The 27,109-nt window shown below is 34.5% G+C and overlaps 2 protein-coding genes and 1 non-coding gene across 9 annotated transcripts in view; 2 read left to right on the top strand and 1 right to left on the bottom strand.

The window, feature by feature from the left end:
• Positions 1–11,443, bottom strand: part of LOC133175926 (uncharacterized) — a 28,077-nt gene extending 16,634 nt beyond the window's left edge. The window contains exons 1-3 of one of the 6 annotated variants that reach the window (XM_061311071.1): positions 11,343–11,443; positions 6,953–7,177; positions 1,960–2,117 (exon numbers count right to left, since the gene is read on the bottom strand). In XM_061311071.1, the coding sequence (XP_061167055.1) occupies positions 1,960–2,117; positions 6,953–7,160 (366 nt within the window). In that variant the 5' untranslated portion in view covers positions 7,161–7,177; positions 11,343–11,443. Of the gene's footprint in view, positions 1–209; positions 367–1,959; positions 2,118–2,991; positions 3,086–3,859; positions 3,927–5,056; positions 5,227–6,952; positions 7,178–7,662; positions 7,795–11,342 lie in introns of those variants that run through there. The other 5 variants (XM_061311069.1, XM_061311072.1, XM_061311073.1 and 2 more) reach the window with 5 other exon arrangements.
• Positions 11,444–11,506: 63 nt separating this feature from the next.
• Trnaq-uug (transfer RNA glutamine (anticodon UUG)) lies at positions 11,507–11,578 on the top strand. Its single transcript has one exon. It is a non-coding gene; the product is annotated as a tRNA-Gln (tRNA).
• Positions 11,579–22,990: 11,412 nt separating this feature from the next.
• LOC133175888 (uncharacterized) lies at positions 22,991–26,511 on the top strand. 2 transcript variants are annotated; one of them, XR_009719340.1, is made up of 4 exons: positions 22,991–23,074; positions 23,685–24,802; positions 25,280–25,426; positions 26,421–26,511. XR_009719340.1 is itself a non-coding variant. In XM_061311027.1 (4 exons), exons 2-3 carry the CDS (start codon positions 23,695–23,697, stop codon positions 25,360–25,362), a joined length of 1,191 nt encoding a protein of 396 aa, XP_061167011.1. In that variant the 5' UTR covers positions 22,991–23,074; positions 23,685–23,694; the 3' UTR covers position 25,363; positions 26,421–26,511. The 2 variants fall into 2 exon arrangements, 1 of the variants encoding a protein (XP_061167011.1); XM_061311027.1 differs by having other exon boundaries at positions 25,280–25,363.
• The last annotated feature ends 598 nt before the right edge of the window (positions 26,512–27,109 follow it).

The following is a 27,109-nucleotide window of genomic DNA, read 5'->3' as shown; positions in this document are numbered from 1 at the left end:
TGATAAGTGAAGGTCACAGAACAATAGAGTCTACAGAAAGCTTATCTACAATCAATCCTCTATCACTGACAAAGCAACATATCATAGCCTGGTCACTGTCCTGTAGGAAAAGGATTAAGATAAAATACAAGAGCATTTATGTTGCGTTAAAAGAAGAAACATGAAAAATCAATAGATAAACTGCTGAATAGTTCCTGGCCAATACTTACAGACCAATCAGTTCACAGACACACACACAAAAGGCCAAAAGCTCACATCCTCCTAAAAATTAGTCATCCCGAGAATTGATCTTGTTACATGTGACTGCAGCGTTGAAACAAGGGAGTCCTTGACAATGACACTTCCTGTCATGGTCAAAGGGAGATAACTCTAATCCACACTAAATCAATACGCACTTTTAAATCACCTGAGTAATGCAGTGTTATATGGTGATCTCATCAAAATCGCCAGACAAAGATATTGATCATTGTGCAGTGTGTTAAGCCCTGTTCAAGGAGTCTCCTTAATGCCTAACAGGGAAAAATAAACATTTACTTATCCTGTCAAATTATGTACTTCTTTAATTAGGGGGTGGCAGTTTAATTGGGGAGTAATTAAACTAATTAAATTTTTTTCAATGTCATACTGAACTTACATTACCGTAGTTATTATAATTCACCTTAAGACATAAATCCTTGAATAATTGACCTGTCTTCGCCCCCCAAGTTTGTCAGACTGTGACCATGAATTTACTCAAGGCACTTAGAAATATATATACATGGAAAGTCTATTCCTACACAAAGTTAGTAAGGTTTAACCTAGGGTTGGATACCGTTAAGGATGAAACGGTACGATACCATACCGGTATTTTTGAAACGATACGGTATTTTTAACGATACGGTACTATGCATTGATGAATGAGAATGAGGGTTCATTTTATAACAAATGTACTTTCACCATTCACTAACCTTTCAATGATATAATCTAAATTGAGCTTATAAACTATGTTCCATGCTTTTAAGAGATAACAATAGATATTCCTAATATTCAAATTACAAAACATTTCATTTCAACCTTTTAATAATGATCAACAAAACAAATCAATTGAATACCAAACAAATTAATTTGCACAAATCGGCTGACTGCTTCACCAGGTTGCCAGGACCCCTTTTGTTTGGTCGCACTAAATGACCAAACAGTAGATAATGGATAGATTACATTTTTTGCGACATTTTGTCTTTTTAATTTACATTTATCAGTTTTTATTTGTAAAATTAAAATAAGATTCATGTGAATGTATTTTGAATTTTTTTTTTTAAAAATATACGTATTGATTTACCTCGAATATCGGCAGTCGAAAGTAAGTATCGTTCTAAGAATCCATTTCGTTACATGTAATTAACCTAGCCTTTCAATGAGCGGAGAATTCGATTTTAGCAAGTTTGGAATCTTTTTTTTTTTAATCAAATTGAATGTATTAAAATGTTTTAAAGATTAAGAAGTACCGTTATTAGTACCGGTATTAAATGAAACGGTATTTTACCGGTATTTTTGAAGTAACTATTCGGCACGGTATTGGTACCGAGTACCGGTGTCCAACCCTAGTTTAACCCTGCAAACTTTTTGCGAAAATTTGCTTCTATTAGCACATATCTTTGCATGATTGTGTCACATTCTCAGTTTGCACATGTTGCAATAGTATATATGTACTTTTGCAACATATATGTACATGTTTCCCTTCAATGGAAGTCAATATGTGAAGTATTATCTGTGAAATACACTTCTCAATTTTTTAATACTTATACACTGTTTTTTTTTTTTGATAATCAATTCTCTTCTACAATTATCCATACACTAATACCTATTCAACTTTATTATTTGTAACCTGGAATTGTTTCACTGATTTTTTGATATGATATGAATACTTTTCCACTCCTGTGTTTTGTTTTGTTTTTTTTTTAAATTTTGGTGTATACTTACATTGTTACTTTTGTCCCGATGGCAGTAATTATCTGCTGTTTTTACTGGTTCCGGATCCTTGGGGTCAGATGGAAACAGTTTACAGTACAGCTTATATAGAAGATAACTCCCAATACCAAACCCGATCCCAATGGCACAGAGAAGAGTAGTGGCCTTGGCTGAAAGGAAAGAAAGATTCTACAATGATTCATTCACATTTAGGTCTACATAACTGATACGTTAAAACTGCTCAATAAAAAATCTTTATCTTTACTAGCTGTTACAGTATATAACATGCAAAAAAACAAATAATTAAAAAAAAATACACAACATATAATGATTAAAATATAATGATTCATAAATTTAAAGCATGCAGGCTCTGCAATAAAAACCATCATTGTTTCCATTAATTTTTCTTTTTTAAATGATCTAAGCACTGCGTGTGGAAAGATGAAAAGCGGAAAAGTTCATTATGAAGTAAAATACTGAAATATATAGTAAGATTTTACTGCCAGTAGGTCCTATAATCATGATGTCAAAGAATTAGTGCGTCCTCATGTATATTCTCTTTTTTTAAAATCTGAATTATCTAGATAAAGTTCATTACAATTCTTAATACAAAGAAATTAATATCTATTTAGTTATTTATTATAACTGCTGTTTGTGTAACAGTATAACAAAGACTGGGTAGGTTACTAATGTCAGCTTGGTAGCTCAGGGGTAGAGCACCGGCCTGCACATGAAATGATATTATACCAAAATAAGTTGATATTTTTTGCTCTTTACATCCTTGCCTAAAATATTTTCAGGAAATTTAAAATAGTAAAGTCAAAACTTCCAAAACTGTTTCTTTGCATAAAAAAAATGATCATGCATTTGAAAATTTTAAAATACATTAGTTTACCATAACTGACAGCTTCTGAAACTTTGAGAAAAAGTTTAAGCACTCTAACTGACATAATAATAATTTAAAATCTAAATATATTTCAAGCTTCAGAAGCATTCTAATTAATATAACAATTTACAGCAGTGGATTAGTGTTTAATATTTTACCTATTACTGACTTGATCACATTTTTTAAACACTTCCTCATGCTATAAGATTTCCTTATGTACTATAGTCCTATTGTTCTACTCCACCAAAGTCTTCTGAACCCCTAAGATAAGATAATAAACAAAGTCAACATATCCCTTGGCAACAAACTCATATGTTACAAGATAATGTCCTGGTACAGATTATCTCCCCTTGATTCACAAATTTACTTATGTTTAAAAAGTCTGGGCTATTATCACACTTTGTTTTATCACCTTGACCCTGCTGTGTAACTATTTTATACCTACAGGTACGTGCAAGCAGTCATTCTGTAAGTACAGGTGAACAACCCCCCTGCAGTTATGTGAATAAATACATGTGTCAAATAAGTCTGAACATTGATTAAATGTAAATTTTAAATTGTCAGTGAAATCACCTTGTTCACTGCTTGTATGCATATATATGAATTTGACACTCTGACTAGTGAAAGATGAAACTTAAGGTAATCCAGACAAACAGTACTGTTGAAAAGCAAGACAAGCACTTCTATCTCAGTCTTTCATTACCACAGTCTTAATTACCAGTACAATGAAAAAAATAAAGAGTAACTCAGTACATGTATATTCAAACCTCATTCTATGAATGATTTGCAAAGATGATTAACGTAACAAGAAATCTAGCCATGCCAATAGCTTAGGATTAAAATGGATGTGCAAATTCTGTGCAATATACCCCATGAAGAAGTTGGTTTGAGAAATTGGTGTGACAATTAACACAGATTAAGAAAAATATTCTCAGATATACAAAATTTTCATTGGAGAATTTTACATAATATAATGTACCATAAAAAATCCCTTCACTAAACATGTTAAACGATCTACAATCTCACCATGGTATCTGACTGGCTGAGGTTCTACATACACCTTCACAATCATCGTCATCTTGCCAATCCTGGTTTAAAATTGCTGAATTCACAAATTCAACCCCTTAACTAACTCTTCTCTAAGACTACTTAGCTAACATCTGCAGACTCCTCACTCCAGAATTAAGAAATGGGACCCCTTGTGCCATGGAATTCATTTAATGGTGGCCACCCTCTATATATGAAGTATTAATGTCAGGACCACTGCTGGGCCCTCTACCTCCAGATAATATATTTGATAACTATTTTATCACCTGGTGCATGGTCGATCAGGTGACTCACCTAGTCAATATCAACAGATGTATTCATTTATGTGTAAAATTATATCGATTGTTCTTGCAATACTTAACTATAAATTTACATGTCTGCTTTATTTTAAAAGGAAGCTTATCACAGTTAAAATCTTGAGAGAAAATAACACATTGAAAAATCTTTTTAACATATTTTAGGACCATCTATACACTGAACACTGAAGAGTTCTATTTTCATGGTACTTTTATGCAGTTTATAGAGTGATCTGCCCTTGATTTAAAAGACTATGGTTTAATAAAAATTATTAAAGTTTGTAATTAGTTCAAGTATTCTTTATATTTTGACCAAGATGATCTTGTTAGATGAAGTAACTAAATACTTCATTTGCAATTTTTTCCCCATCCAAGTAAACAACAATGATTTCTATTCATCAATACTTTTATATAGTCTTTGAATATTTTTCTTGGGACAGAATGGCAGGTACTATGGTCCCTATGTTGAAAATAAAATAGATCAACTCAAAATATTCACCTTTGTAGAATATAATTTTTTCGAAGTCCAAAAACATATTTTACTAGTGTATTAATTGATCCTCTTTGTGGGATGTTTCCTCTCATGTAAAAATCTTCCTGTTGAAAATCTACAAAGCCCCCTGGCAACTTAATAATTCTCAATTATATAAAACTACAGAAATATCCTGAGGCAAAAAATGTCTTAATTAAGCTTAAAATACAGAACTTGTACCAACACCAATGTGGTTGTCTTTCTCACAACTATATAACTACCACAGTATCAAGGATACTTCTGAAAGTCATTGTAGGTAAACAAAACAATACCATACCTCTATAACCCATCATAGATAGGAGGGCATGCCATTACTAACAGAAACAAGTTTATCTGACTCCTCATTACCTGTTATAAGACATTCTGACAAAAACTTGGCAAATGTCATCGACTTTTCCATAACATATCGCCTGACAATCAGTTTAGGATACAATAAATTCAACAAAATCCCAATGAAATTCAACAAGTTCTTAACAGGAAATAATCAGTGTTTACACATAAATAGGAATTTCCCGCATGTAATGTGAAATGAATACACAAATACTTGATAAACATTTCATTTCCTTCTGAAATTCTGAGAGGAAAAGTGGACACGTGAACAGAAAACACACACGTAGAGAAGTACTTGTACAAGTACTTGTGCATTTTGGTTCACTACAGAAGCAGTATTTCATAAATTATACACAAGACTAACTCTTAACTTCTAAATTTTAAATAAATATTACAAGAAATTTGTGTATTTCTAACTTGTAAACATTAAATATATATTAATTAAACCATGTAGAAACAAGTACATTTATTACTTGTAATATGTCAAGTTTTTGAATGCAACTGATCAAACTTACACACTGTGAACATCAGTAAATCCCAAATCAAAATTTCTCCCATCAAATCCATTAAATTATTAGGAAAGAAATAGTCTTAGACTACATATATAATACATATAAATATTAAATACAGAACAGTCAAGACACACCTAGAAATGATAAGACTCAAACTACACTGTACAGTGCATATGTGACAAAAGATTTTTTTATTTTTTTTTTTAAATTTGACTACATCTACATAAAACCCTACTTTAATTTCAATCAGTTTAAAATTATAGACTTCACAGGTAACTGTGCACAATATTCTAGAAATAAACCATTAATTCACACACTCAGGTTGTAAGTTAAGACATCTGCCAATAACACCTACTGTGGTGTTCTTTTTGCATCATCAAGTTGACAAAAACATGATGTTAAGAAATTTCAGTGTGATTTTGCACAATTCTATGAACAATTATGCAAAAATTGTTCCCTACTCTAGAATGTCATTCCGGTAGATTGTTTGGATCAGAATTATTTTAATACCTGTAAAATACTTTCAAACTGGCCAATAGTTCATAACATATGTATCCTATGAATTGAATTCCATTCTCCTCATTTTCAATTTCATAGAATAGTACTTTTACATTGAGAATACTGAATCGCCTAGTTCATCCAATCACCCCCTTTGTTGTTCTCAATCTAACACTCTTCTGTAATGGGAATCTTCCTCTGGCTAATCTTTGGATTCCTCTCTATCTCTGCCTATTGATCGTGGAACCAGAATTCCTTCTCTGATCATGAGTACAGTGTACAATGTACAGAGATGTTTTCATTTAATCAATAGGCAGGGACATTTTAAATGGTTCCCAATCAAATCTCAATAAACACATCAACAATACACAATATAAACACTGCATGTAGATATCAAAGATACTGCAAAATGGTGAATGGAAACTTGTCATAAGATTGATAATTATAATATCATTATACATATATTGCATAACTAATAAATAGCAAAATGCATTGCAAAGCAGTTTGTGTAACACTTGAAACAAAACAAAAACCACATCAGATTAAGAGGCATGTGCAGCAGTAAACTTGTTAAAGTAGATGTAAGTCATGCAGTGAACAGCTGGTACACAAACTAACAAGAAAACAGGGTAGACTTTTATGCAACTATAGCAGACAAAAGTGAAACAATGATCAAAATTACTGTGTACTCAATCGACATTCCAACTCTACAGGAATGTGGAATCTATACACAAACCTTTTTTCACTTTCATAACCTAGCCACATCAGGTTAATAACACAATATGATTTTTGGCAAACATGCAAATCACTGACATTTACAAAACAATTCTAAATATGTCTCCTTCTACCACAGCAGCCTATGATGCTGAAATATTTACTTATAGTCATCCTAATGTATACTCACCTCCACACAAATCTAATGTTACTCCTTGTCCTCCAAATGACCAACACAAAACAACTTTTTTCTGGCCTGATGCGATGTCTGAGGCTAGCCTGAAAATATCCTGACAAACGTCAGTGAGACTGTCCAGGCTTTGAGGGGCGGGGGTGGCTGGTACGCCCACCCTCAGCTTATGTAGAGGGGGCCACTTGTGAGGGCCACATCGCTCCATCACTGGTAGCCTGGTGTCTGGAATTAGAACAGTTTGTATAAAGGTATTGATCAGTGACCTTCAGCAGCTAGAACACAAGTTCTCTCTCCTTCCTGCTTAGTGATCATGCTAATGCAAAGCTTGCAAAACATTCTAGAAAGGATCAACATATATATGAAGTATGACCAAAAAAAAAAAAATTTGATTTTCTTTTTTGTTTACACCACATTAACATAATTTTCTATCTATCTACCTTAGATTGCTATTAAAAAATTTTAAGGCAAGTGTAAAAAAATTTCTTTTATTAGATTCTCATAATTAATGCTGTCAAATATCATATTTACTTGATTAAATATCAAGAACTCAAAATTCATTTCATTTGGTTTAAGAAAAACTTTAAAAATCAACATACAATCATGTACATTACTTTTTTTCATTTTAAATATATGCACTAATTAATAGAATATATTAAATAGGCTAAATATACAAATGGCAATTTAAAATCCTCAAAATTTTAACTCACATCTGCACATCTTTAGATTTCAGAAAAAAAAATCACAAACTAGAAACAGTCTCTTGTCTTTGGCCCTAGGCCTGACATCAAATCACTGCCAAAGCATTGCCAGATTACAGGGCTTATATAGGGAACCTCTATATTTATTTTTAAAACTTATCAGACTCAGTTTTAAGTTTTCTATATGCAGTGGGGCACGTTCCCAGTCCCAAACAGAAGGTGAAGGTTAAATTCTACCTGAGAGATTTCAGGTTTTCATTATTTGACCATATCAGGAAACAATGAACAAACCAACACTGACATAAAGTCGACTGAGAATACAAGGAAAAGGCATTTAATGTTCATGTTTAATTATTTAACTGTATGAAATAATTAATGGTCGATTTCCTTCAGAACAAGATTTTTTAAAATGATTACGACAAGCAAATTTCAAAGTTTCTTGCTAAAACTTTCACAAACTTTTGAATATATACAGCATTTCAAAGTTTAGACTTAAGCGTGATGCCCAAACACTAATAAAAATTTGGTAAGAATGGCACTTGCCCTATTGGACTAGTAAAATTTTCAGTGATATATATTTATCCATTTTTATCTCAGTTATTTTATCTCAGTTATTATTAAAACAAGAGGCCCATGGGCCACAATGTTCACCTGACTCATAACAGGCCTGCTGTTCTTCTTCATCAGGTTTGTTTCATATATTATCCTATGTAAAACTTTGACCACATATTGTGGCCCCATCTACCACCAGGGATCATGATTTGAACAAATCTGAATCTACACTACCTGATGATGCTTCCCTATAATACTAAATATGACAAATCACGTCTTTGGTGTTCTTGAGAAGAAGATATTTTTTAAAAAATTCCTATGTATTCCTATGTATAACTTTGCTCGTCCTTTGTGGCCCCACCCAACCCCTCGGAGGTCATGATTTGAACAAACTTGAATCTACATTACTTGAGGATAATTCCACATAAGTTTCATTTTTCCTGGCCTAGTGGTTCTTGAGAAGAAGATTTTTAAAAAATGCAATTAATTTTTCACTAGTTTGTAATTACCTTCCCTTGAAAGAGGGTGTGGCCCTTCATTTAAACAACTTGAATCCCCTTTACCCAGGAATACTTTGTGCCAAGTTTGGTTGAAATTGGCACAATGGTTCTGGAAAACAAGAGTTTAAAATGACGACAACAACAGACAACAGACAAATTTCAATCAGAAAAGCTCACTTGAGCCTTTGGCTCAGGTGAGCTAACAAGGTGTGACTGATATCAATAATGTTCCCATCTATAAATATATATATTTTTTAAATGAAGTAAATTAGATGAATTAAACTTTTTTTCTCTATACTTTACTGAGAGAAAAATGAAGAATTAAAATTCTTTGTCATTAAACAAAATTACTGAATATTCCATTCATGTACATAGAAAAGAATTACATTGTATAATTTTGATTATTCATTTAAATTACTGACATTATTTACTTATTGAACTCTGAAGAAGGATACAAATGTTGTTTTTATGATTATGCTTTATTTTACATGTTTAAGAATCTTTCATTTTATTTCACAGGAAAAAATCCAATTAGAGTCGATTACTACATGTACTAATCGATTACTGTACACAGGGTTATTTTCAACCCCATGTTTTTTTTTTTTGCCCTTTCACACATGTAAACAACTTTGCCCCGTTTGTAAATGAATTGCTCAGTCACAGTTCTGTATAAGAAATAATACATGTTCTTTGAATTCGCCTTGTTTTAAATTTGCCTGTGAGTAGGGCAAAAAGGGAGAAAATAAAATGGTGGCAGAAATTTCCCTGCATACAGTATGTGAATCCAATTATAACCAATGGTCAATTATCATTTTTCTCCAATTTCTCCTCATTAGCCTGCAGAATTTTTTGAAACCAGGTCCATTTTTAAAGCTAAAAAGCAAGAATTTCAACAAGAGGCCCATGGGCCACATCGCTCACCTGAATAACTTTGGTCATGCTGTTCTTTACCAGATTTCCCCTTGAAATACCTATTGTGGCCCCGCCCTACTCCCGGGGGTCATGATTTGAACAATTAGAATCTACACTACCCCAGGACGCTTCCACATAAGTTTCAGCTTTTCTGGCCCAGTGGTTCTTGAGAAGAAGATTTTAAAAGATTTTTCCTATATATTTCAATGTAAAACTTCGATTCCCTATTGTGGCCCCGCCCTACCCCCAGGGGTCATGATTTTAACAATTTAGAATCTACACTACTCCAGGATGCTTCCACATAAGTTTCAGTTTTTCTGGCACAGTGGTTCTTGAGAAGAAGATTTTTAAAGAATTTTCCTATATATTTCAATGTAAAACTTGGATTCCCTATTATGACCCCGCCCTACCCCTGGGGGTCATGATTTTAACAATTTAGAATCTACACTACCTCAGGATGCTTCCACATAAGTTTCAGCTTTTCTGGCCCAGTGGTTCTTGAGAAGAAGATTTTTTAATGACCCCACCCTTTTTTTGTCTTTTCTTGAATATCTCCCCTTGTAAGGGGACTTGGTCCTTTATTTCAATAATTTAAACTCCCCTTCATCCAAGGATACTTTGTACCAAGTTTGGTTAAAATTGGCCCAGTGGTTCTTGAGAAGAAGTTGAAAATGTGAAAAGTTTACAGACGGATGGACGGACAAACAGACAGACGGACGGACGGACGACGGACAACGGGTGATCAGAAAAGCTCACTTGAGCTTTCACCTCAGGTAAGCTAAAAAATAAAAATTGTATGACTACATTGGTCGTAAAAATCCTTCATCTAATCCATTAAGCGGTAATACATGACTTATTTATTTAAAAAAAATGATTTTTTTTAATCTGAATTTTCTCCCTTCCCCTGTTCACGCAAAAGTTATATAACCAGACAAAATAGATTATTAATAAAAACTATTTCAAAGACTGAAATGAGGGTTATCTTTATTTCATCCACCCGACCAGTCGGTCTTAGATCACAAACATTTTACATGACCGGACCACTCATTTACTAGACATGCAGGGTTGGTCAAATGAGCCTTAGTGTCAAACCTTGATTTTGGTGCCGTTGGCAACCCCTGGACTTGCAGGAAAAATTCAAGAACTTTGGTGGTGTCTTTGAGGGCGAAAAAAATTTAAGGAGGGCAAAAACAATTTAAGGAGGGCAAATTGTAGTGGTTTGGGCTGTGGATATCAGCCTTGATAGCTCGGTTGGTAGAGCACTTGACTAGTGATGAAGGGGTCCCGGGTTCATTTCCCTAGAATTTTGAAAAAAAATGACAATTTCTTAATATGAAATTTAATTTTTGCATACTTTACGACCAAAATGGTCCAAAAAATATACACCAACCAGACATCATTTTTGTTTGTTTTTCGTCATGATCTGTCCTTTAGAAAAGGTCAGAATTTTTGGAAAAGTCCAACGAAGCCGAAAGGGGGGAGGGGTTATACAAAAGTACCTTAGTTCTAACGTCTGACGGTCTCTGCTAGAAAATCCTTTTTAAAGCAAAAACGGTTATAAAGTTAAAACAAACATTTCATTGCACCAGAATATAACATACATTAATGATTTATTTCAATTTTTCGAACTGAATGCATCCAGCGAGGATCAAGCAACATCATACGTATATATTGTGGCCACTCTAGATCACATTCAATTAAACAATACATACTCTTGCTTCTTACCTAACACTTACTGACATCCTCGGTGATTAATTCCTGACATGACGCATTTTAATTACATGAATAAATTTGCATTCTGGCGGTTCTATATTTACTTCCGCTTGTGACCGTCTCGCTCAAGGCAGGTAACCATGTAATAACTTTTTAATACCCTGCCTGCATCTACTGGTCCCATGGTGTAATGGTTAGCACTCTGGACTTTGAATCCAGCGATCCGAGTTCAAATCTCGGTGGGACCTCACATTTTTTTTTCTTTCTCTCTTTTAAATTCTGTACGAGCAAGAATTCACTAATGAAACTTTTTACAAAGAAAAAAAATACAGTAAACATACAAATTTTATATGGCATAAAACTGCAAATGGCGTCTTTCAACATATAGGCCCTATCATAGACATAGACCTAAAGCTTTGCCTTAGGTCTATGATCTATACTAACTAAAATCATCATTAATTGTTAAACACACTTTAATTTGGAACAGAGGAAATTAATGAAGTTAGAGCATATGGCCTGGGCACTATTTGCAAATTAAGATTAATGGCTCATTAAAAATTAATATCAGATAAATTTATCACAAAACAGTGCCCATCGTCTCCACTTCATTTTTAAAATTAAAAAAAAAATATTCTTTATTTTTAGTTGAAATTTCAGAGTAAAGATTTTAGAACACTCCATTTTTGTCTGAAGTACTGCAGTAAAAGCAGAGTCCCTCTGTATGTCTACCTGTCTCTCAGTGACGCAATACCTTAAACACATTTCAATCCGTAAATTTCAAGTTTCTACATAGTGTAACTTTAAGACAAATGTATATATAGATGATAAAATGATGAGAATATTTTGGGAGAAAAATCTTTAAAATTTTCCTTGAAAAAAAAAACACCAGGGCAAAGGTGGATGGGGTAAGCATTGTGATACATGTGCCTCTTCCCTGTACATGTATTTATCTTATAAACAGAAAGCTAGCTTTAGATAAACATAAACACCTGCAGGTGCACGTGCATTTTTTGGCTTTCTATAGGAAATGCAGCAGCTCTGAATTCAACTAAGTTCCCGTCACTTTATAAGTAGACAACGTACCCTTGACCTTTAAACATGACCTTAAGGAGAGACAAAATCATTAAAAAAAAAAAGAAAGAAAAAAAAACAGAAATAGCCATGAACAATAACAAACCTAACTTTGAATCCATCCTATCTAAGGTTCTCGAGTTAAAGTGAAAACATCATTTCACTATCTTATTGTCCGATTTTATTTTTATATTGTCCAGTGAGTTCATTACCTTTGTGATTTGACCTATTGTCGGGATCGTAATATTGCCAAGTGTTCTGAGTAAAAAAAAAAAATCATAAAAGACATAAAATTCCGAATTGAGTGGTACAGGTTTCTTTCGAAGAGAGGACATATTAAATCCTGCGATGTCATTTAATCCATTTTGGAAAAATCGGATCAGATGGCAGGGGATAAGGCAGAAATGCAGCTATTTAAAATCGTAATCAGAACGGTGAAAATTAGATGCTATCATAAGTCAATAAGGTAAGAGTTTGTCTCCAAAATTATTCCCCTCTGTACCTGGATTACTATAGTAAAAGTAATAATACATGTAGTTATTCCATGATTTACATGTGATAGAGTGATATTTTCAGGTCAGAGACTGTAAGTTGACTTCTATTTCTTTTCTCTATTACTATTCCTAATTTCTATACTTTCCGAAAATTGATGCATCTTTGATTTTTAATGCAATTTTACGTAGATATACTGAGTTCAACTTTATCACTGTTAACTGAAGCTTAAAGTATAAATTCTTTGAGTATGTAATTAAAATATACCAATTATGCAGAAGTGTATATAGAATATAATTATTGTTTAATAGGATTAAGTCTACATAAAGGCCCGTTATTTTGATCGGGTTGCCTATTATTTGAGGCTGATCCACAATCAGGTATACCTGCTATTATTTTCTATTTATCGTGAATATATTATATTGTAAATAGATTTGTGAACTATTCATTTTATTATAATAAATTTGTTTTCAAGACGTCGATGTAAGGAAAATGACTCTTATTTTTCCATGTATTTATTGAATACTCAATATACTGGGTACATGCATGTTTCAAATTGAGTATGGCCTGCTCAGCCGGTGACCATGTGGCCCATAGATTCCACATGTTAGTTTTTATTTATTTATTACCATTTGAAACTAAAGAATTTAATGACGCCTAAATTCTGTTCAAAAGAGTTTTGGAAAGAAAGATTTTTTTCTTTATTAAAAAATAATTAAAGGATGACTACACTTAACGCCGGATTTTGGGTCTTTTCGGTTACTTCTGTTGCTTTTATATAACCTTATTTCACTTTTGTATATTTATGAAAGAATTGCGTCAATCTGGAACCAAATTTAAATGTTAAAATGATTTTAAACTGTGATACAATAAAATGATTCAACGCTTTTGGGTTGTTTTTTGTTTTTTTTTTTGTTTTTTTTTTGTCCTTACTGCTTTCCAAATGTAGAGAATTTACACTTACCTGCCCTTGATTGAACATTAGATATGCATGAGAGGTGGAGCTAACATTGTAAGAATGGGTCTAAAATTATACTACATAAATAACAATGACATGTTTGGGGGAAAAAAACGTGATCACTCTTTCCCATCTCCCTCTCCATTCTGTATGGCACAAATACACTACTGACAAAGGTTTCAAAACGAAATTAACAATATGAGCACGCCCATATAATTAAAGGAGATCTTATATCAATGCCAGATGACTTAATGTGTTCGAACACTATGTCCTAGTTAGTACAATAACTTACAAGTCACGTGACGGAATTTAGTATTCACGAAGTTACCTGAGGTGAGAAATCACGTGGCGAATTATAATATTCAACATGCCATAATCCTTGGTTACAACAGAGAGAGCGAATGCAAGAAGAAGCAGTTATTTCTATTTATAACCATGAGCGCATGTTTGTCTATTAATCTTTTTTTGACACAACATTATTTATGCAAATATACAACTACTGTTAAACGTAGAACAATAGACAAACATGCGCTGACCATGTACGAAGTCAGTAAAAAAGTGGACGTCCTCATTATCGAACGGAGATTCAAGAAATTGTGATGACCCCTGCCTTTAATTGAAAACAGATTCGAACTTCGTAAATACACACTTCTATTTAATGTAATTACATAAAGTTGTAGATTGGATGTTGACCATTCTTGTAATTAAAAGAAAAATGCTTGTTTTGAAAGTTTATTTTATCGCAAATTTCGCATGTCCTTAAGTACAGTCATCCTTTTCAACCACTAATTTGCCTGTTGATCGGGAAAAAAAATTCCCGAGACCTTATTGCACACCATCAACCATGTTCTCAAAGTTGTTTTGGCTATTGCGTAAAATGTAAGAGACGTTCTGAGAACATGGATTATTTCTTAAAGGAATAATGTCGTTTATGGCAACTAACTGGCGTTACCTATGACGAACGAAGATAACAACAATACCCGAACTTTCTTTAAAAGGTGTGGCTATGACTGTCATAAGAACAAGTAAATGTTTGCTTCTAAATGTACTCTCCTTCGTACCGCGGGGTAAACAGTGGAAAAGCCATAATACAATATCTAGTTATTCTTAATGCATCACATTGAGCATATAGTGATCCAGGTGGGCATGTAGCCCATGGGTCTCTTATGTAAGTATTTTATATAATAAATTCACTACCAATCTGAAATTAAAGAATTAAAGCAAAAATTATGTTTAAAATGGAGGTTTAGAATTAAGAATTTTGGGTTTGAAAAAACAATTTAAAACTTCGGCACTTAGGTGAAAATAAAAATTTCAAAAACTTATTGCACATGCATTTACAGGACACGAAGTAACTAACATATACCAAAAAAAAAAAAAAAAGGAAGAAGAAGAATTGAGGCTGAGCTAAGTATCTACCCCTGAACAGTTTAACTAGTGCACATTGGTCTACTTTCCGCCAGACAATTTATCATTTCTGAGTAAATTTCTTTCCAAATTTACGAGGTCATTCAAGATCATTATTGTTCTAATTAACCAATGGTATTATACAATGAAAGGTGAATTACGTACACAAAACATCCCTTCAATATCAGTCATCATCTATTAAACTGAAGGACAAAGACTACGCTATGATGAGGAATAACTATTGACATCACAGATCAGGTAATATTGTATAAATTTACTAAATCTGTGATTCTTCCTTTGACCAAAAAAAAACACTTTAAAAGATTGATTCCGTAAAAACTTAATTTTTACTCTTTCACATCAGCCGACCTGTTTTTATACTCCTATGTAGCAGAATTTATTCATAAATTCTACATGAGAAGTAAAAGCACTTGCTGTGGCCTTTAACTAACTCGACATTCAGATATATCGTCGACGTTTTATCAATTAAAAATAATTACTTCCATGCATATGTCGATTCGATATATCCCACTGAACTCGAAATTAAGACACCACAGAGTCTGCCACATCAGTTTCATTTTTATTTGGATGTTTTACTAACTATAGATGACAAGGGCTACTTATACTTACTTAGTCCTCTTCGTGCCTTGACAACACATGGCCTTCACCGTGGACCTTCATCTTTGCCTGTCCGCTGACATTTGCTGCAACACGCCCCAAGTCCATCCCTGATCATTCATCTCTTTTTCCACCATGTCTCCTTTTGTCGCCCTTTGTTTCACTTTTCTGGTGGAGTCCATCTTAAGGCTACCCTTAGTATATCTGATGTTCCCATTCTCAGGACATGGTCAATCCATGCCCATCGTTTTTCTTTGATCTGGTCGGATATGGCACCTGTTCGTATTCTTTCATACATCTCCCCATTGTTGATCTTGTTTGGTCAGAATATCTTAAGTATTCTACGGAGGCATCTTGTTTGCAAGGCGTCTAGTCTTTGTGTGATGTTGTTTGTCACTTTCTAGGACTCAGATCCATAAAGGAGAAATCCAAATACATTTGTTTTGAACCTTATTTTGGTTTTGGTTCTGATAATTGAAGATTTCCAGATGTTCCGTAGGTTTGTAAATGTGGCACGAGCTTTTGTTATTCCATTTTTAACGTCCTTGGTGGAATCTCCAAGTTGTTGTCAAGATATATAAAATTGTCTTCTTCCTCTATTCTGTTGTTGTTTGCTGTGACTTCTTTATATTTAACTTCATTAATTTCGTTTTGTTTACATTTATAATTAGTCCGATTATTTGTCTGCTATACTTGACTAGGTCATCAATTTGCTTTGGATACCCTTATGTCACTGTGCTAGTAAAGCAATGTCATCTGTAAAGTCACAATCCTCGAGTGACTGTTGAAATGCCCAGAATATTCCTGTATTGGCCTGACTAGTAGTGATTTTTATAAGCCAGTCTCTATATGCAGAAAATGAAGAGCAGTGGTAAAAGCAGTCATCCCCCCGTTTGGACTGGGAAGCTGTCTGTCAGTTCTGTGCCGCGGATCACCTTGCTTGCAAGTCCCTGTAAAGCATCCGAATGATTGAATTGATCTTGTTAGGGATGCCGCAATGTGAGTGGATCTTCTATAAAGTAGAACGACGTATAATGTCAAATGCTGTAGCAAAGTCGATGAAGTTGGCATACAGCGTTGTGTTCCATTCATTAATCTGTTCTAAAATTTGCCTCAAGGAAAATATCTGGTCTGCACATGATTTTCCTTTTCTGAATCCAGCTAGGTCTTTACGAAGGTATGGGTCTACCACTGAGGCCATTCTGTTTAAGATGACTCTGCTTAGGACTTTGCTGGTAACTGACAACAACATTATCCCTCTCCAATTATTTGTGTCAGCTAAGTCAGCCTTCCAATCATCTGATGCTGTTTCTGTCTGCCAAATAGTTTGCAGGATATCGGTTAGGAATTTAGGTGTTAATACTTCATCAGCTTTTAAATTTCTGCATGTACTTGATCAATCCCTGGGGCTTTCCTCCCATTCTTAAGAAGCTTGTATGTTTTACTTCATCTACTGTTGGTATACCAGTATCGATAACCCAGGTATCTACACCTTAACTTATTTCAGTTTCCGATGATGGAAATTCCTTGTTGAATATTCTTTCAAAGTGATTTTTCTAACAGGTGAGCTCTTCTTCTATACTAGAGACCAATTGTCCATCTTGTTTTTGCACTGGTGTATCCTTGCTTCCGAATTTTTTTCGTGATGCAATATAAGGTCCCATGTCTTGTTTTGAGGCAGCCTCTTCTGCAGCTTGTGCTAGATTCTCATCATAATCTCTTTTGTTCCTCCGTGCATTTTTTTTTGCTTCTTTATCTTATACAGAGTAAGTTTCTTTCAGTTGGTCTTTTAGACTGGCTCACTTGGCTGTTAGTATTTTCTTCTTTGTTTTGCGTCTTAGTTCCATTCTTCCTTCTTTTTCCCTTTCATTCCCAGTGTTTTCTTGCCTGCTTCTACAAGTGTGGTGTTGATTTATTCAATACAGAGTTCTTTTTCATTTTTTAGGATGGCAAATTGGTTTTAACCTCCAAACAAAATGATTTCATGGCTGTGGGGTCTTTGAATTTGCTCACATCCACATGAGGTGATCGTTGTTCCCCTTTCTTTATCTTTTTCAATTTCTGCTTTACTAGGACAATAGTGAAGCCACTTCCTACATCAGCCCCTCTCAATGCTCTTACATTCTGCAATTTTACTCTCCACTCTTGTTTATCAGTATATGGTCAATCTGGTTCTTTATGTGACCATCTAGTAAAGTCCATGTTAATTTTTGAATGTTCTTGTGTTGAAAGATAATGCCTCCAAATTGTTACCTTCTTGGCAAAAATTTTCTAGTCTACCACCCACAATCTTGTTTTCCGATTACCCTTGTTAGTGAATAGCACACTACAACAGTCAATCTGGCATATTTTGAATGGAAACTTGCAGAAAGACGTCTATCGCTGAATGGTTTCCAACCTAATATGCACTTCCCTAGTTTCTTACTGAGTTTTAAGCCTACACCGCTGCTGTAGTGTTCATCGTTTCTTCCTAAGTAAAATATCTGATGACCAATGGCAAGTTTTCGATACCCATTTTCTTTCTATCTTGTTTCACATGTACCTAACATTTGGATGTTGTTCCTGTCCATTTTCTTTAAGACTTAAGCCGATTTTCCTCAAGGGTGCGGACATTCCAGCAACCAACTTTACATACTTCTTTAGAACCGAGGATGTCCTCTATCTGGACGTCAGTTTCCTGCTGGGTTTGACTGCCATCCATCCATCCATCCATCATGTTATCAGTTTCCTGAGTAGTTTCCATCATTCCCTTGTTTCTGTTATTCTAGGTTTTGGTTTCTGTTGCAGTTAGATTTTTTATTACATGTTAGCAAAATCCCCTGGACTCGGAAGACCAGTGGTTTTCTGTCAGGGTTCCAGTTATTTAAAGGCGCTGGGGGCAGGGGACTTGCCTTTCGCCACTGTCTCTCAGCTGCTGTAGCATTTCCAGGGTCACCAAAAATTTCTGTAGGGGCAGAAATATCCCACCATATGAAAGTACATGTATGGTGGCATATTTTATAGTGGCATATTTCTGCCCCCTACATGCAAGATAGATTATGACATGCGACTGATTTATGTCAACATGCAAGAAAGCTTTGTTGACAGGCGACTTATTATCTTGCATGTTCACATAAATAAGTTCTCTTGTCAACATAATTATCTAGCATGTTGACATAAATATCTTACATATTAACATAATTATGTTGCATGTTGACATAAATGAATCGCATATCAACATAATAATCTCACATGTTGACATAAATATCTTGCATGTTAACATAATTAACTCGCATGTCGGCATAATTATGTTGCATCTTGTCACATACTGGCGTTAGTAAGTAGATTTACCCATACTAAAATCAGATTCTCTTAAAAGATTTGTAACTTACATGTCAACATAACTATCTTGCAGGTAGACATAACTATCTTGCATGTTGACATACTTTTCTTGCAATTTCACATAATTTATCTTGCATGTAGGGGCAGAAATATGCCACCATATATTTCTGCTATGGTGGCATATTTCTGCCCCCTACATGCAAGATAATTATGTTGACATGCGACTTATATATGGTAACATGCGAGATAATTATGTTGACATGGGACTCATTTATGCCGACATGCAAGATAAATATGTACTTATGTAGACATGCAAATTATTTACGTCAACTCGCAAGATAATTATGTTAACATGAAATATGAAGATAACGAACAGTACTCAATCTCGAAAATCCAATGAAACAATACAAATTTGGAGCAAAGCAAACACGGACCTCAAAATTCAGAGGTGGGATCGGGTGCCAAGGAGGAGTGAGCATCTCCTGCCGACCGGTCACATTCGCCGTGTGCTCCTTGTCATGATCGAAAAAAACCCTGGAAAAATCCGTAGACAGTACAGTGTATAAATAATGGTCTAACAATTAGTACGAGAAACGTCAGTCAGCATTTGACTCAATGAAAGGTTGTATGTGCTGACAAGGTCATTGTATCGACCATAAAACTTGCGAAATGATGACTTCAAACGAGACTGTTGATCTCCTTGTTTCATCAACTTGTTTGTCAATAGCATGCCTCGTTTTAGAAATTGTTCATAATACGTAGAGCATGTTCTTGCGTATCGAATCAACTGAGAGACATGAACCCCATATGCAGGTGATATACTGTAGATTCCTAAATATACGCAAGGAATTAATTATCGCGTAATTGAGCAAGAAACACCACTCGCGAAATAAAATTACTTGCTTTTATTTTTCCATGAAAAATCCTATGATCAACCCTCCACTCGCGAATTATTGTTCTCAAGATTTGACGTTAAAGAGCCAATCGCGATAATAAGTACTCGCGAAAAATAAGGAATCTACAGTAACTATGTTGCATGTTAACATTTTATTATTTAGTATTCAATAACAGAGATTTTTTTGCAGAACAGTAAAGGCACCAAACAGTCAACATGGCATTTAAAGATTCAAGTCATGAATCCAAGTACTGGGTTTGTCCACAAGAAGGGCCAAACGTATTCCAAGGGAAAAGACGATGATCCCAATGTACATATATTCTTTTTGTCCTTAGGAATTCAGGGTAACAAACTGAGTTCAAAGGTAACTGGATCGTCAGTCGGGAGATAGACATTGTGCCAAATATTGTTGATTGGTTAAGCAATAATGAACACAAGACAACATAAAATTGCTGTACTAGTAGAATTAAAGCTTATTTCACAAAATTCTCTCATGCATGTGACTTAAAAGTGCACAGAAAATTCATTGTTACTCATGAACCATAACAGAAAGGGAACTTTTGTCTGTATCAATTACAAGATTTAAGTATAAATTTATTTACATTTTGTATATTTAGTTGATTAATGTTTATTATATTTCATAATTACCACAAGTAATTGACATGCTTATGGCGTGTAATTTCACCTCAGAAAAACAAAAAGACCTTTAAGAAAGCATGACAGAATCTTACATTCTGTCTGTTGACGGATCTCTCTAGACTGCAGAGTACTTCAGGTATGACATGCTGCACCTTAAGAGGAACCTCTTAATTGAGATGGATTTCACTCGATGCGTCAATGGCTTACTAGTTCAGATTTCTGTTGAGCTTTTTGTTTTGGTTTATCTCCAGATGTTCAACCAAAAGGATGAATGGGTACGACACAATTGCCCCGCCCTCAGCAAGTCAAAATATTTTTAGATCAACTGTTTTAAATTAGGTAATGAAATGTTATTTGATGAAAGGTGCAATTTTATCAACTTATTCGATAAGATTGTGAGACAATTAACTTTTTATGCCCCCGTAATCGATATATAGTTTTTGCCCTGTCCGTCCGTCTGTCTGTCTGTTTGTCCGCAAAAACTTTAAACTTGCCCATAACTTTTAATTGGTTGGAGCTACGGCTTTCATATTTCACATGTGTTTTTTTTGACAAGACCTTCCTTTGGGTACCAACATATTTGACATCTTGACCTTGGCGTTTGACCCACTTTTGCAAAAAGTTACCCAACTTTAACCTTGGCCATAACTTTTGAACAGCTGGTGCTAGGGCTTTCATATTTTGACCTTGACCTTGGAGTTTGACCCACTTTAAAAAAAAAACTAACCTTGACCATAACTTTTGAATGGTTGTTGCTTAGACTCTCATATTTACCAGGTATAACCATTGACACAAGTCCTTTCTTTGAATAACAACATTTTTGATCTCTTGACCTTGGAATTTGACTTGCACTTGAGAAACTTTATAAATACATCTTGGTTTTTTTTTCATTTTTCGTAAAAGAAAAAGAACAAATCCAATAAAAAGGTAATTTTTAATTACATGTATTAGAATTCTTCAACCTTTTTAACTTCTTAAAGCCTAGTCAAGTGTCCACATTCAATTGTCATTAAAAAATTGAATTCAAGAGTCGCAATTCCTTTTTGAATTATATTTAGGAACGAAACTTATAGTTTGTGATTTTATTTTACTGAACTACAATCGAAATTACTAGCATACTGGATTGTTCTCATAAAAATGGAAATGAAAAGTTGAAACTGTTTAAGGTTTTACATTTAATACAGAATTACGTATTTCTGTTATATCTTAAAATCTTAACATTTCCAATGGTTTTTTTTTTTTTTTTTTTTTTTTCTAAAAAAGAAAATCGATGTTGGACCGCTGAGTGAGATATTGGACCTTTCAATGAGATATTGGGCCGCTATGACGATTTTTTTGTCACACTGTAGGCGATCAGCTGTATCTTATCAATTATCGCAAACACGAATATGTCAAAATAAAAAGTACAATGTATATTAAAAAAAATTATTGACTGTGTTCTCGGACAAAATGCGGTCTATCGACCCCTCGAATGACACTGTTTGCCTTTAGCCTAACAGCCTCAAGCAAACAGTTTTGTTCTTGGGTTCGACAAAATCATGTTGCCCTCGAACCCAGTGCAATAAATGTATATTGAATATATTTTACTAGTACCAATTTTAAAATTATCCAAAACTGCTGCAGAAGTAGAATTTAAAAAAGAAAAAAAATATTTAAAAGTAGCCAAGGGAACATAGCCCATAAAAAAGAAACAGAATTGTGTAACTTAAAAATACATGTCTAAATTTTATAGATGGAGTAGCATTTTGAAAGAATTTTACGAAATTTTCTATTTTTAGAAACTGTCATTTTGTAAATTTTAAGGTCGTTATAACGACCTTGTTAGCAAATATAACCTATCATTGGGTCGTATTTTGTCTGACATATTTCATACCAACTGTTACGCCTTTTTGTACTAAATTTGATTACGGAATATTCCGTCTACCTGATCAATACGTTAGGGCTCACGGTGGGTGTGACAGGTCGGTAGGGAATGCTTTCTCCTCCCAGGCACCTGATCCCACCTCTAGAATTCCCGCGGTCCGTGTTTTATGCTCTGTTTACAGATTGGTATTGATAATGATTATATGATAATGTAAAAAAAGAAGCAAAACAAAAAAAAATTTTTTTTAAATATATATTAAAAAAAAAAAAAACGAACTATGGCTACTAATTAAGCTTAATCATCTTACCGCGGAAACTGCTCAACCATCGAGGCCGTTTTGCTCTATAGAGTATCAATCATGTACAATCCAAAGAGAAAAACACACAAATAATCAATTACCAGGTATTCTGGGATTGGGGTATAAATCTTAAGGCTCTCTTTGATGGTCACAGTAGCACCAGAACCCAAGGAGCTCGGAGGTAACAAATACATTTATTTCTTTTCAATGTGTCTCGTAGATTAGGATTAGAATAAGTAGTGTGAATAAAGTTAATATAACGTCTGGAAATGAACGAATTTTAAAATAAATAAAACTCCCTGATTCTTACAGTATTTATTTCTTGTACCCAATTCGCTTCGCCGAATATTTTTACATGTATTTGAAAGTGCTATACACATTTTTTTAATATTTTACCCTGGAGTACTTTTTAGATTTTTGTATACTAATGCTTAAAAGTTCATCGTCCCGCTGTACACTCATGATTTTTTGCACAAAAAGAATTAATTTGGGAGTAAAATGCATACAATGTTTGCATACCTTGCGGAGCAAAATTTGACAAATAGAGGAATGGCCTTTTGACTTGACAGTTTTATAAAGGAATAAAAGGCTTTTATCCCAGTTAGAGTGATCTCTCTTATCTGAGGGTGAATAAACCTTAATCTAGTTATGGTTCATTAGCTGAAATTGATCTACAGAAGTGGGGAATCGTACAAGATTCTTGACAGCTTCTGTCTAATAGTATAGTAGTCTTGGTTATACTTTCTAATTTCTTTTCCAATAATAAAGTCTCTTTTCGCTTTCTTTTACAGAAAATTAAACATGTGGTTGAGGGCTCTCCTACTTATCAGTGTAACCTCAAGTTTGGTCAACTCTCACGGGATCTACCGCGCAGTGAACCCAAGATTGATCCCTTGGTGGTTCGCAAGATTTCCAAACTCCAGAGTTTTGCTCAACAGAGATTTGTTTAACCATGTCTATCGGAAATTAATTCTGCGGGATCCATACTGGCACAGGCGGATACATGCTCATAGGCACAGGATTTTCCATCCTATACACCTACATAGACATGTTCATCGAGTACAAGTCCCACCTCTTCTTTCTCACAGGGTAATTAGAAAGATTCCAGCTCCCCCTGTTGTGAAAACAGCGTCCGTAGAATCCGATAAGCATTTGATCGGAAAAGCGGAGACGTTTGTACGTTACTCAAGTCCTTCTATTCCGAGATACAACACTCCCTGGGTAAAGCATTCATCATCTTACCAGGATTATGGGCACGTAGGTTCTCCTTCCATCTATGACCGGCAAGTAGCTGGCGGAGTATCTGGAATTTATGACGAAGAGGTTTCCTTGCCTGTACTTTCTTCTGCTGCAGGAAGTATAGATAGTTCTGTTGCTCCAATCCCTGACTACCCAGTCGCGCAAGCCCCCCTAGATAGTTCTTCTGTTGCTCCAATCCCTGACTACCCATTCGCGCAAGCCCCCCTTCCACAGCTATCTTCCTCAACCACTGGAGCCGACAAGCATTTGATCGGAAAATCAGAAACATTTGTACGATATTACAGTCCAACAATTGATAGATTCAATACTCCCTGGAAAAAGGTTGCATCCAGCTACAGAGACTATGGGCATGTTAACATTCCTCCCGTTTATGACCGACAAGTACTTGGTGCAGGACCTGGAATTTACGATGACGAGTTATCTCTAAATACCTTGCCTTATGGCGCGGGCGGTTTAGGCAGTTTTTCATATGGTCCAAATGATGGCGGTTTCGTTGCTGGCGGTGGTATTGATGGCGGTTTCGTTGCTGGCGGTGGTGTGGATGGCGGTTTCGTTGCCGGCGGTGGTGTGGATGGTGGTTTCGTTACCGGCGGTGGTGTGGATGGCGGTTTCTATGCTGGTGGTGGTTCCGTGGATGGCGGTTATTCGGGTGGGTTTTCTACTGATGCCCGGTTATTTGGGTGGATTTTTTTACTAATGCCTAGTCGTTTGCGGTTACTCAAGGTAATTTTTTAGCATGCGTTAAACAAAGTAAAATTAAACTTCGGAATCTAACATCGATATCTCGAATGCCATGCTATATCGAAGTGAGTTTAATTTGAAGACACAATTACTTTTTCTTTACGTATTTTCACCTTTATATCTCGAATCCTCAGATATCACGATTTTTTTTCCGAGATAATGATACATCTATTTCTTTTTACTTATTTAGTTATTCAATGAGCAGTAAATTGTCAACTCATACGTCAGAAGAAGATTTTTGATGAACATTTTCCACTGCCTCCGTTTTAAAGCAAATATTTAGCATTGTTATCATGCACATGTATTGAAATATTACTACTGACCATTTAACTAATTTAATTCCTGTTCTGGTCAACGTATTTAGTGTATACTGGAATATTTTCAGCCTATTCTGGCGGAGGACTGAGTACTTACGGTGCAAACTATGGACCCGGGGCCCAGACAACACTACGCCGAGATGTTTTCTAAAGCAAGTCTGACTATACATTACTACTTGATAAAAGGAAAATGAGGGAGGGATAGAGACATTAAAGTATTTATTCTGAAATTCTGTTTCCTATGTTCGTTTTTTATTACTGCTAGAAAAGTGTAAAACGCTCATCTTTATCAGGTTCTTCATACTTAGAAACGAAATAGACCGTGTTTCATTCCAGATCAATTTTGTTACTTCATGAAGCTGCTAGTGTTTCTTCATAGCATTGCCCCATTCATTACAAAATGTTTGTAGTCTTTATTTTCGCTATTGTGATCACTGATATTTTTTTAGCATTTCCTTCACTTGACTGTTTTAGAATATCTTTTTCACCTTTAAGTTACATCCAATTTATTTATAAAACACATGTACCTTTAACTGTTGCACAAACCCAAAAGAAGCATCTTCGCAAGGAGAGGGGATTCAAATTAATTTATGATTCAAATATTCATGGATTTTATTTGTTTATTTTTTAAAATTCTCGGGAAAGTTTACTTCTCCTTCCTTGTGATTGTGGTCCTGCTTTGAACTTTTGAAACCGTTGCTTCGGGCCTGAAAGTTTACCAGATTGTGGTCCTGTTTGTCTAGTATTCTTCAGCTGTACACAGCATTCTCCGATTCTGATTTTGTTTTTAACGAAAGCTGACCACAAATACTCTGAAAAGCATTGTTGTCGAAAATTGGGTAAAAATGCAGTCAAAAAACAAACAAGCAAAACAAAAAAGCAAAAAGTGTCTTGTAATATGATGGCATGTAGAGGAAGGGATATCAAATGCTGAAAAAAAAGATTGATGAGAATACTAGTGAAAATTGTCGGTATCTGATATTTGAATATTTTTCACACGAGGTTTATTTTCAGACTAAATTACCAAGTTAAAAAAAAATGAAAATCCGAATCCCACTTAGATAACCTTGTTCCTGTATGAAATAAGTCTACCAAGTACCTTTTCTGTAATACACATGTACGCGTGTACAAAATCTGGATGATTTTAAATGAATTAATCCATTGTACCAATTATTGATGATTATAAGGTTCTATATTTTTTTTTTACAGATAGGACAGAAAAGGACCATGTGATACCTGAAAAGTCAACACATTTTGAAGTTTTATACAATAATTATTATTAAAATGAAAATTTAGGGAATGGTTTGAATTCTTTTTTTTTTCTAACCTGATTGTTGGTCATTTAGAAAGAGGAAAAATGGCAACTAAAATACATGTATGCTAGTTCAATTAAGTGCTGGAAACACTGGCTATGTCTTGGTTTTGTAAGGAGAAAACATCAGAAACTGAAGCTTAAGACAAGGTTTCCTTCTAGTCCTCGTGCTCCTGATCAACAGCCAGTCAGGAATTAATATGTCAAATTATATGTACTCTTCCTTTGACTTCTAGAACCATAAACATTTGGAAGACTATCTTAGGTTGTCACAGAGTAGTAACTTTATTTATCTTAATATTAGTGATGAACAAGCGATTTAAATTTCTACCTATAGTTACAGATAGGCAAAGGAATCCATTCAGAATTAATTTTTACGAGGTAGGGCCTTTTTTCTTTGTAAAGGATTGACTTTGCTGCAGAAAGGTCTTATCCATCACATTGAGATAGATTAGTGTTAAACAATCTGGGATACCAAGTAATCTGTTCACAAAATAGTAATTGTTCATGCTTTAATGTCTCTGAATGCTCTTTTCCTATTGCCCCTAACATACAGAAATAGAAGAAAAGTTCAGAAAAAAGGCAT

Source organism: Saccostrea echinata, unplaced genomic scaffold, assembly GCF_033153115.1.
Source record: "Saccostrea echinata isolate AGI-Se365-2 ecotype Australia unplaced genomic scaffold, CSIRO_AGI_Sech_v1 ptg000064l, whole genome shotgun sequence".
Taxonomy (NCBI): domain Eukaryota; kingdom Metazoa; phylum Mollusca; class Bivalvia; order Ostreida; family Ostreidae; genus Saccostrea; species Saccostrea echinata.
The sequence above is the reverse complement of the archived record's forward strand: the minus strand, read 5'-3'. Positions and strand labels throughout refer to the sequence as shown.

Bases quoted from the DNA above. Each gene is read 5' to 3' on its own strand.
- LOC133175888 (XM_061311027.1), top strand. From the start codon at position 23,695: ATGTGGTTGAGGGCTCTCCTACTTATCAGTGTAACCTCAAGTTTGGTC. The intron at 24,803-25,279 runs GTGGGTTTTCTA...GAATATTTTCAG, and splicing joins CGTGGATGGCGGTTATTCGG to CCTATTCTGGCGGAGGACTG.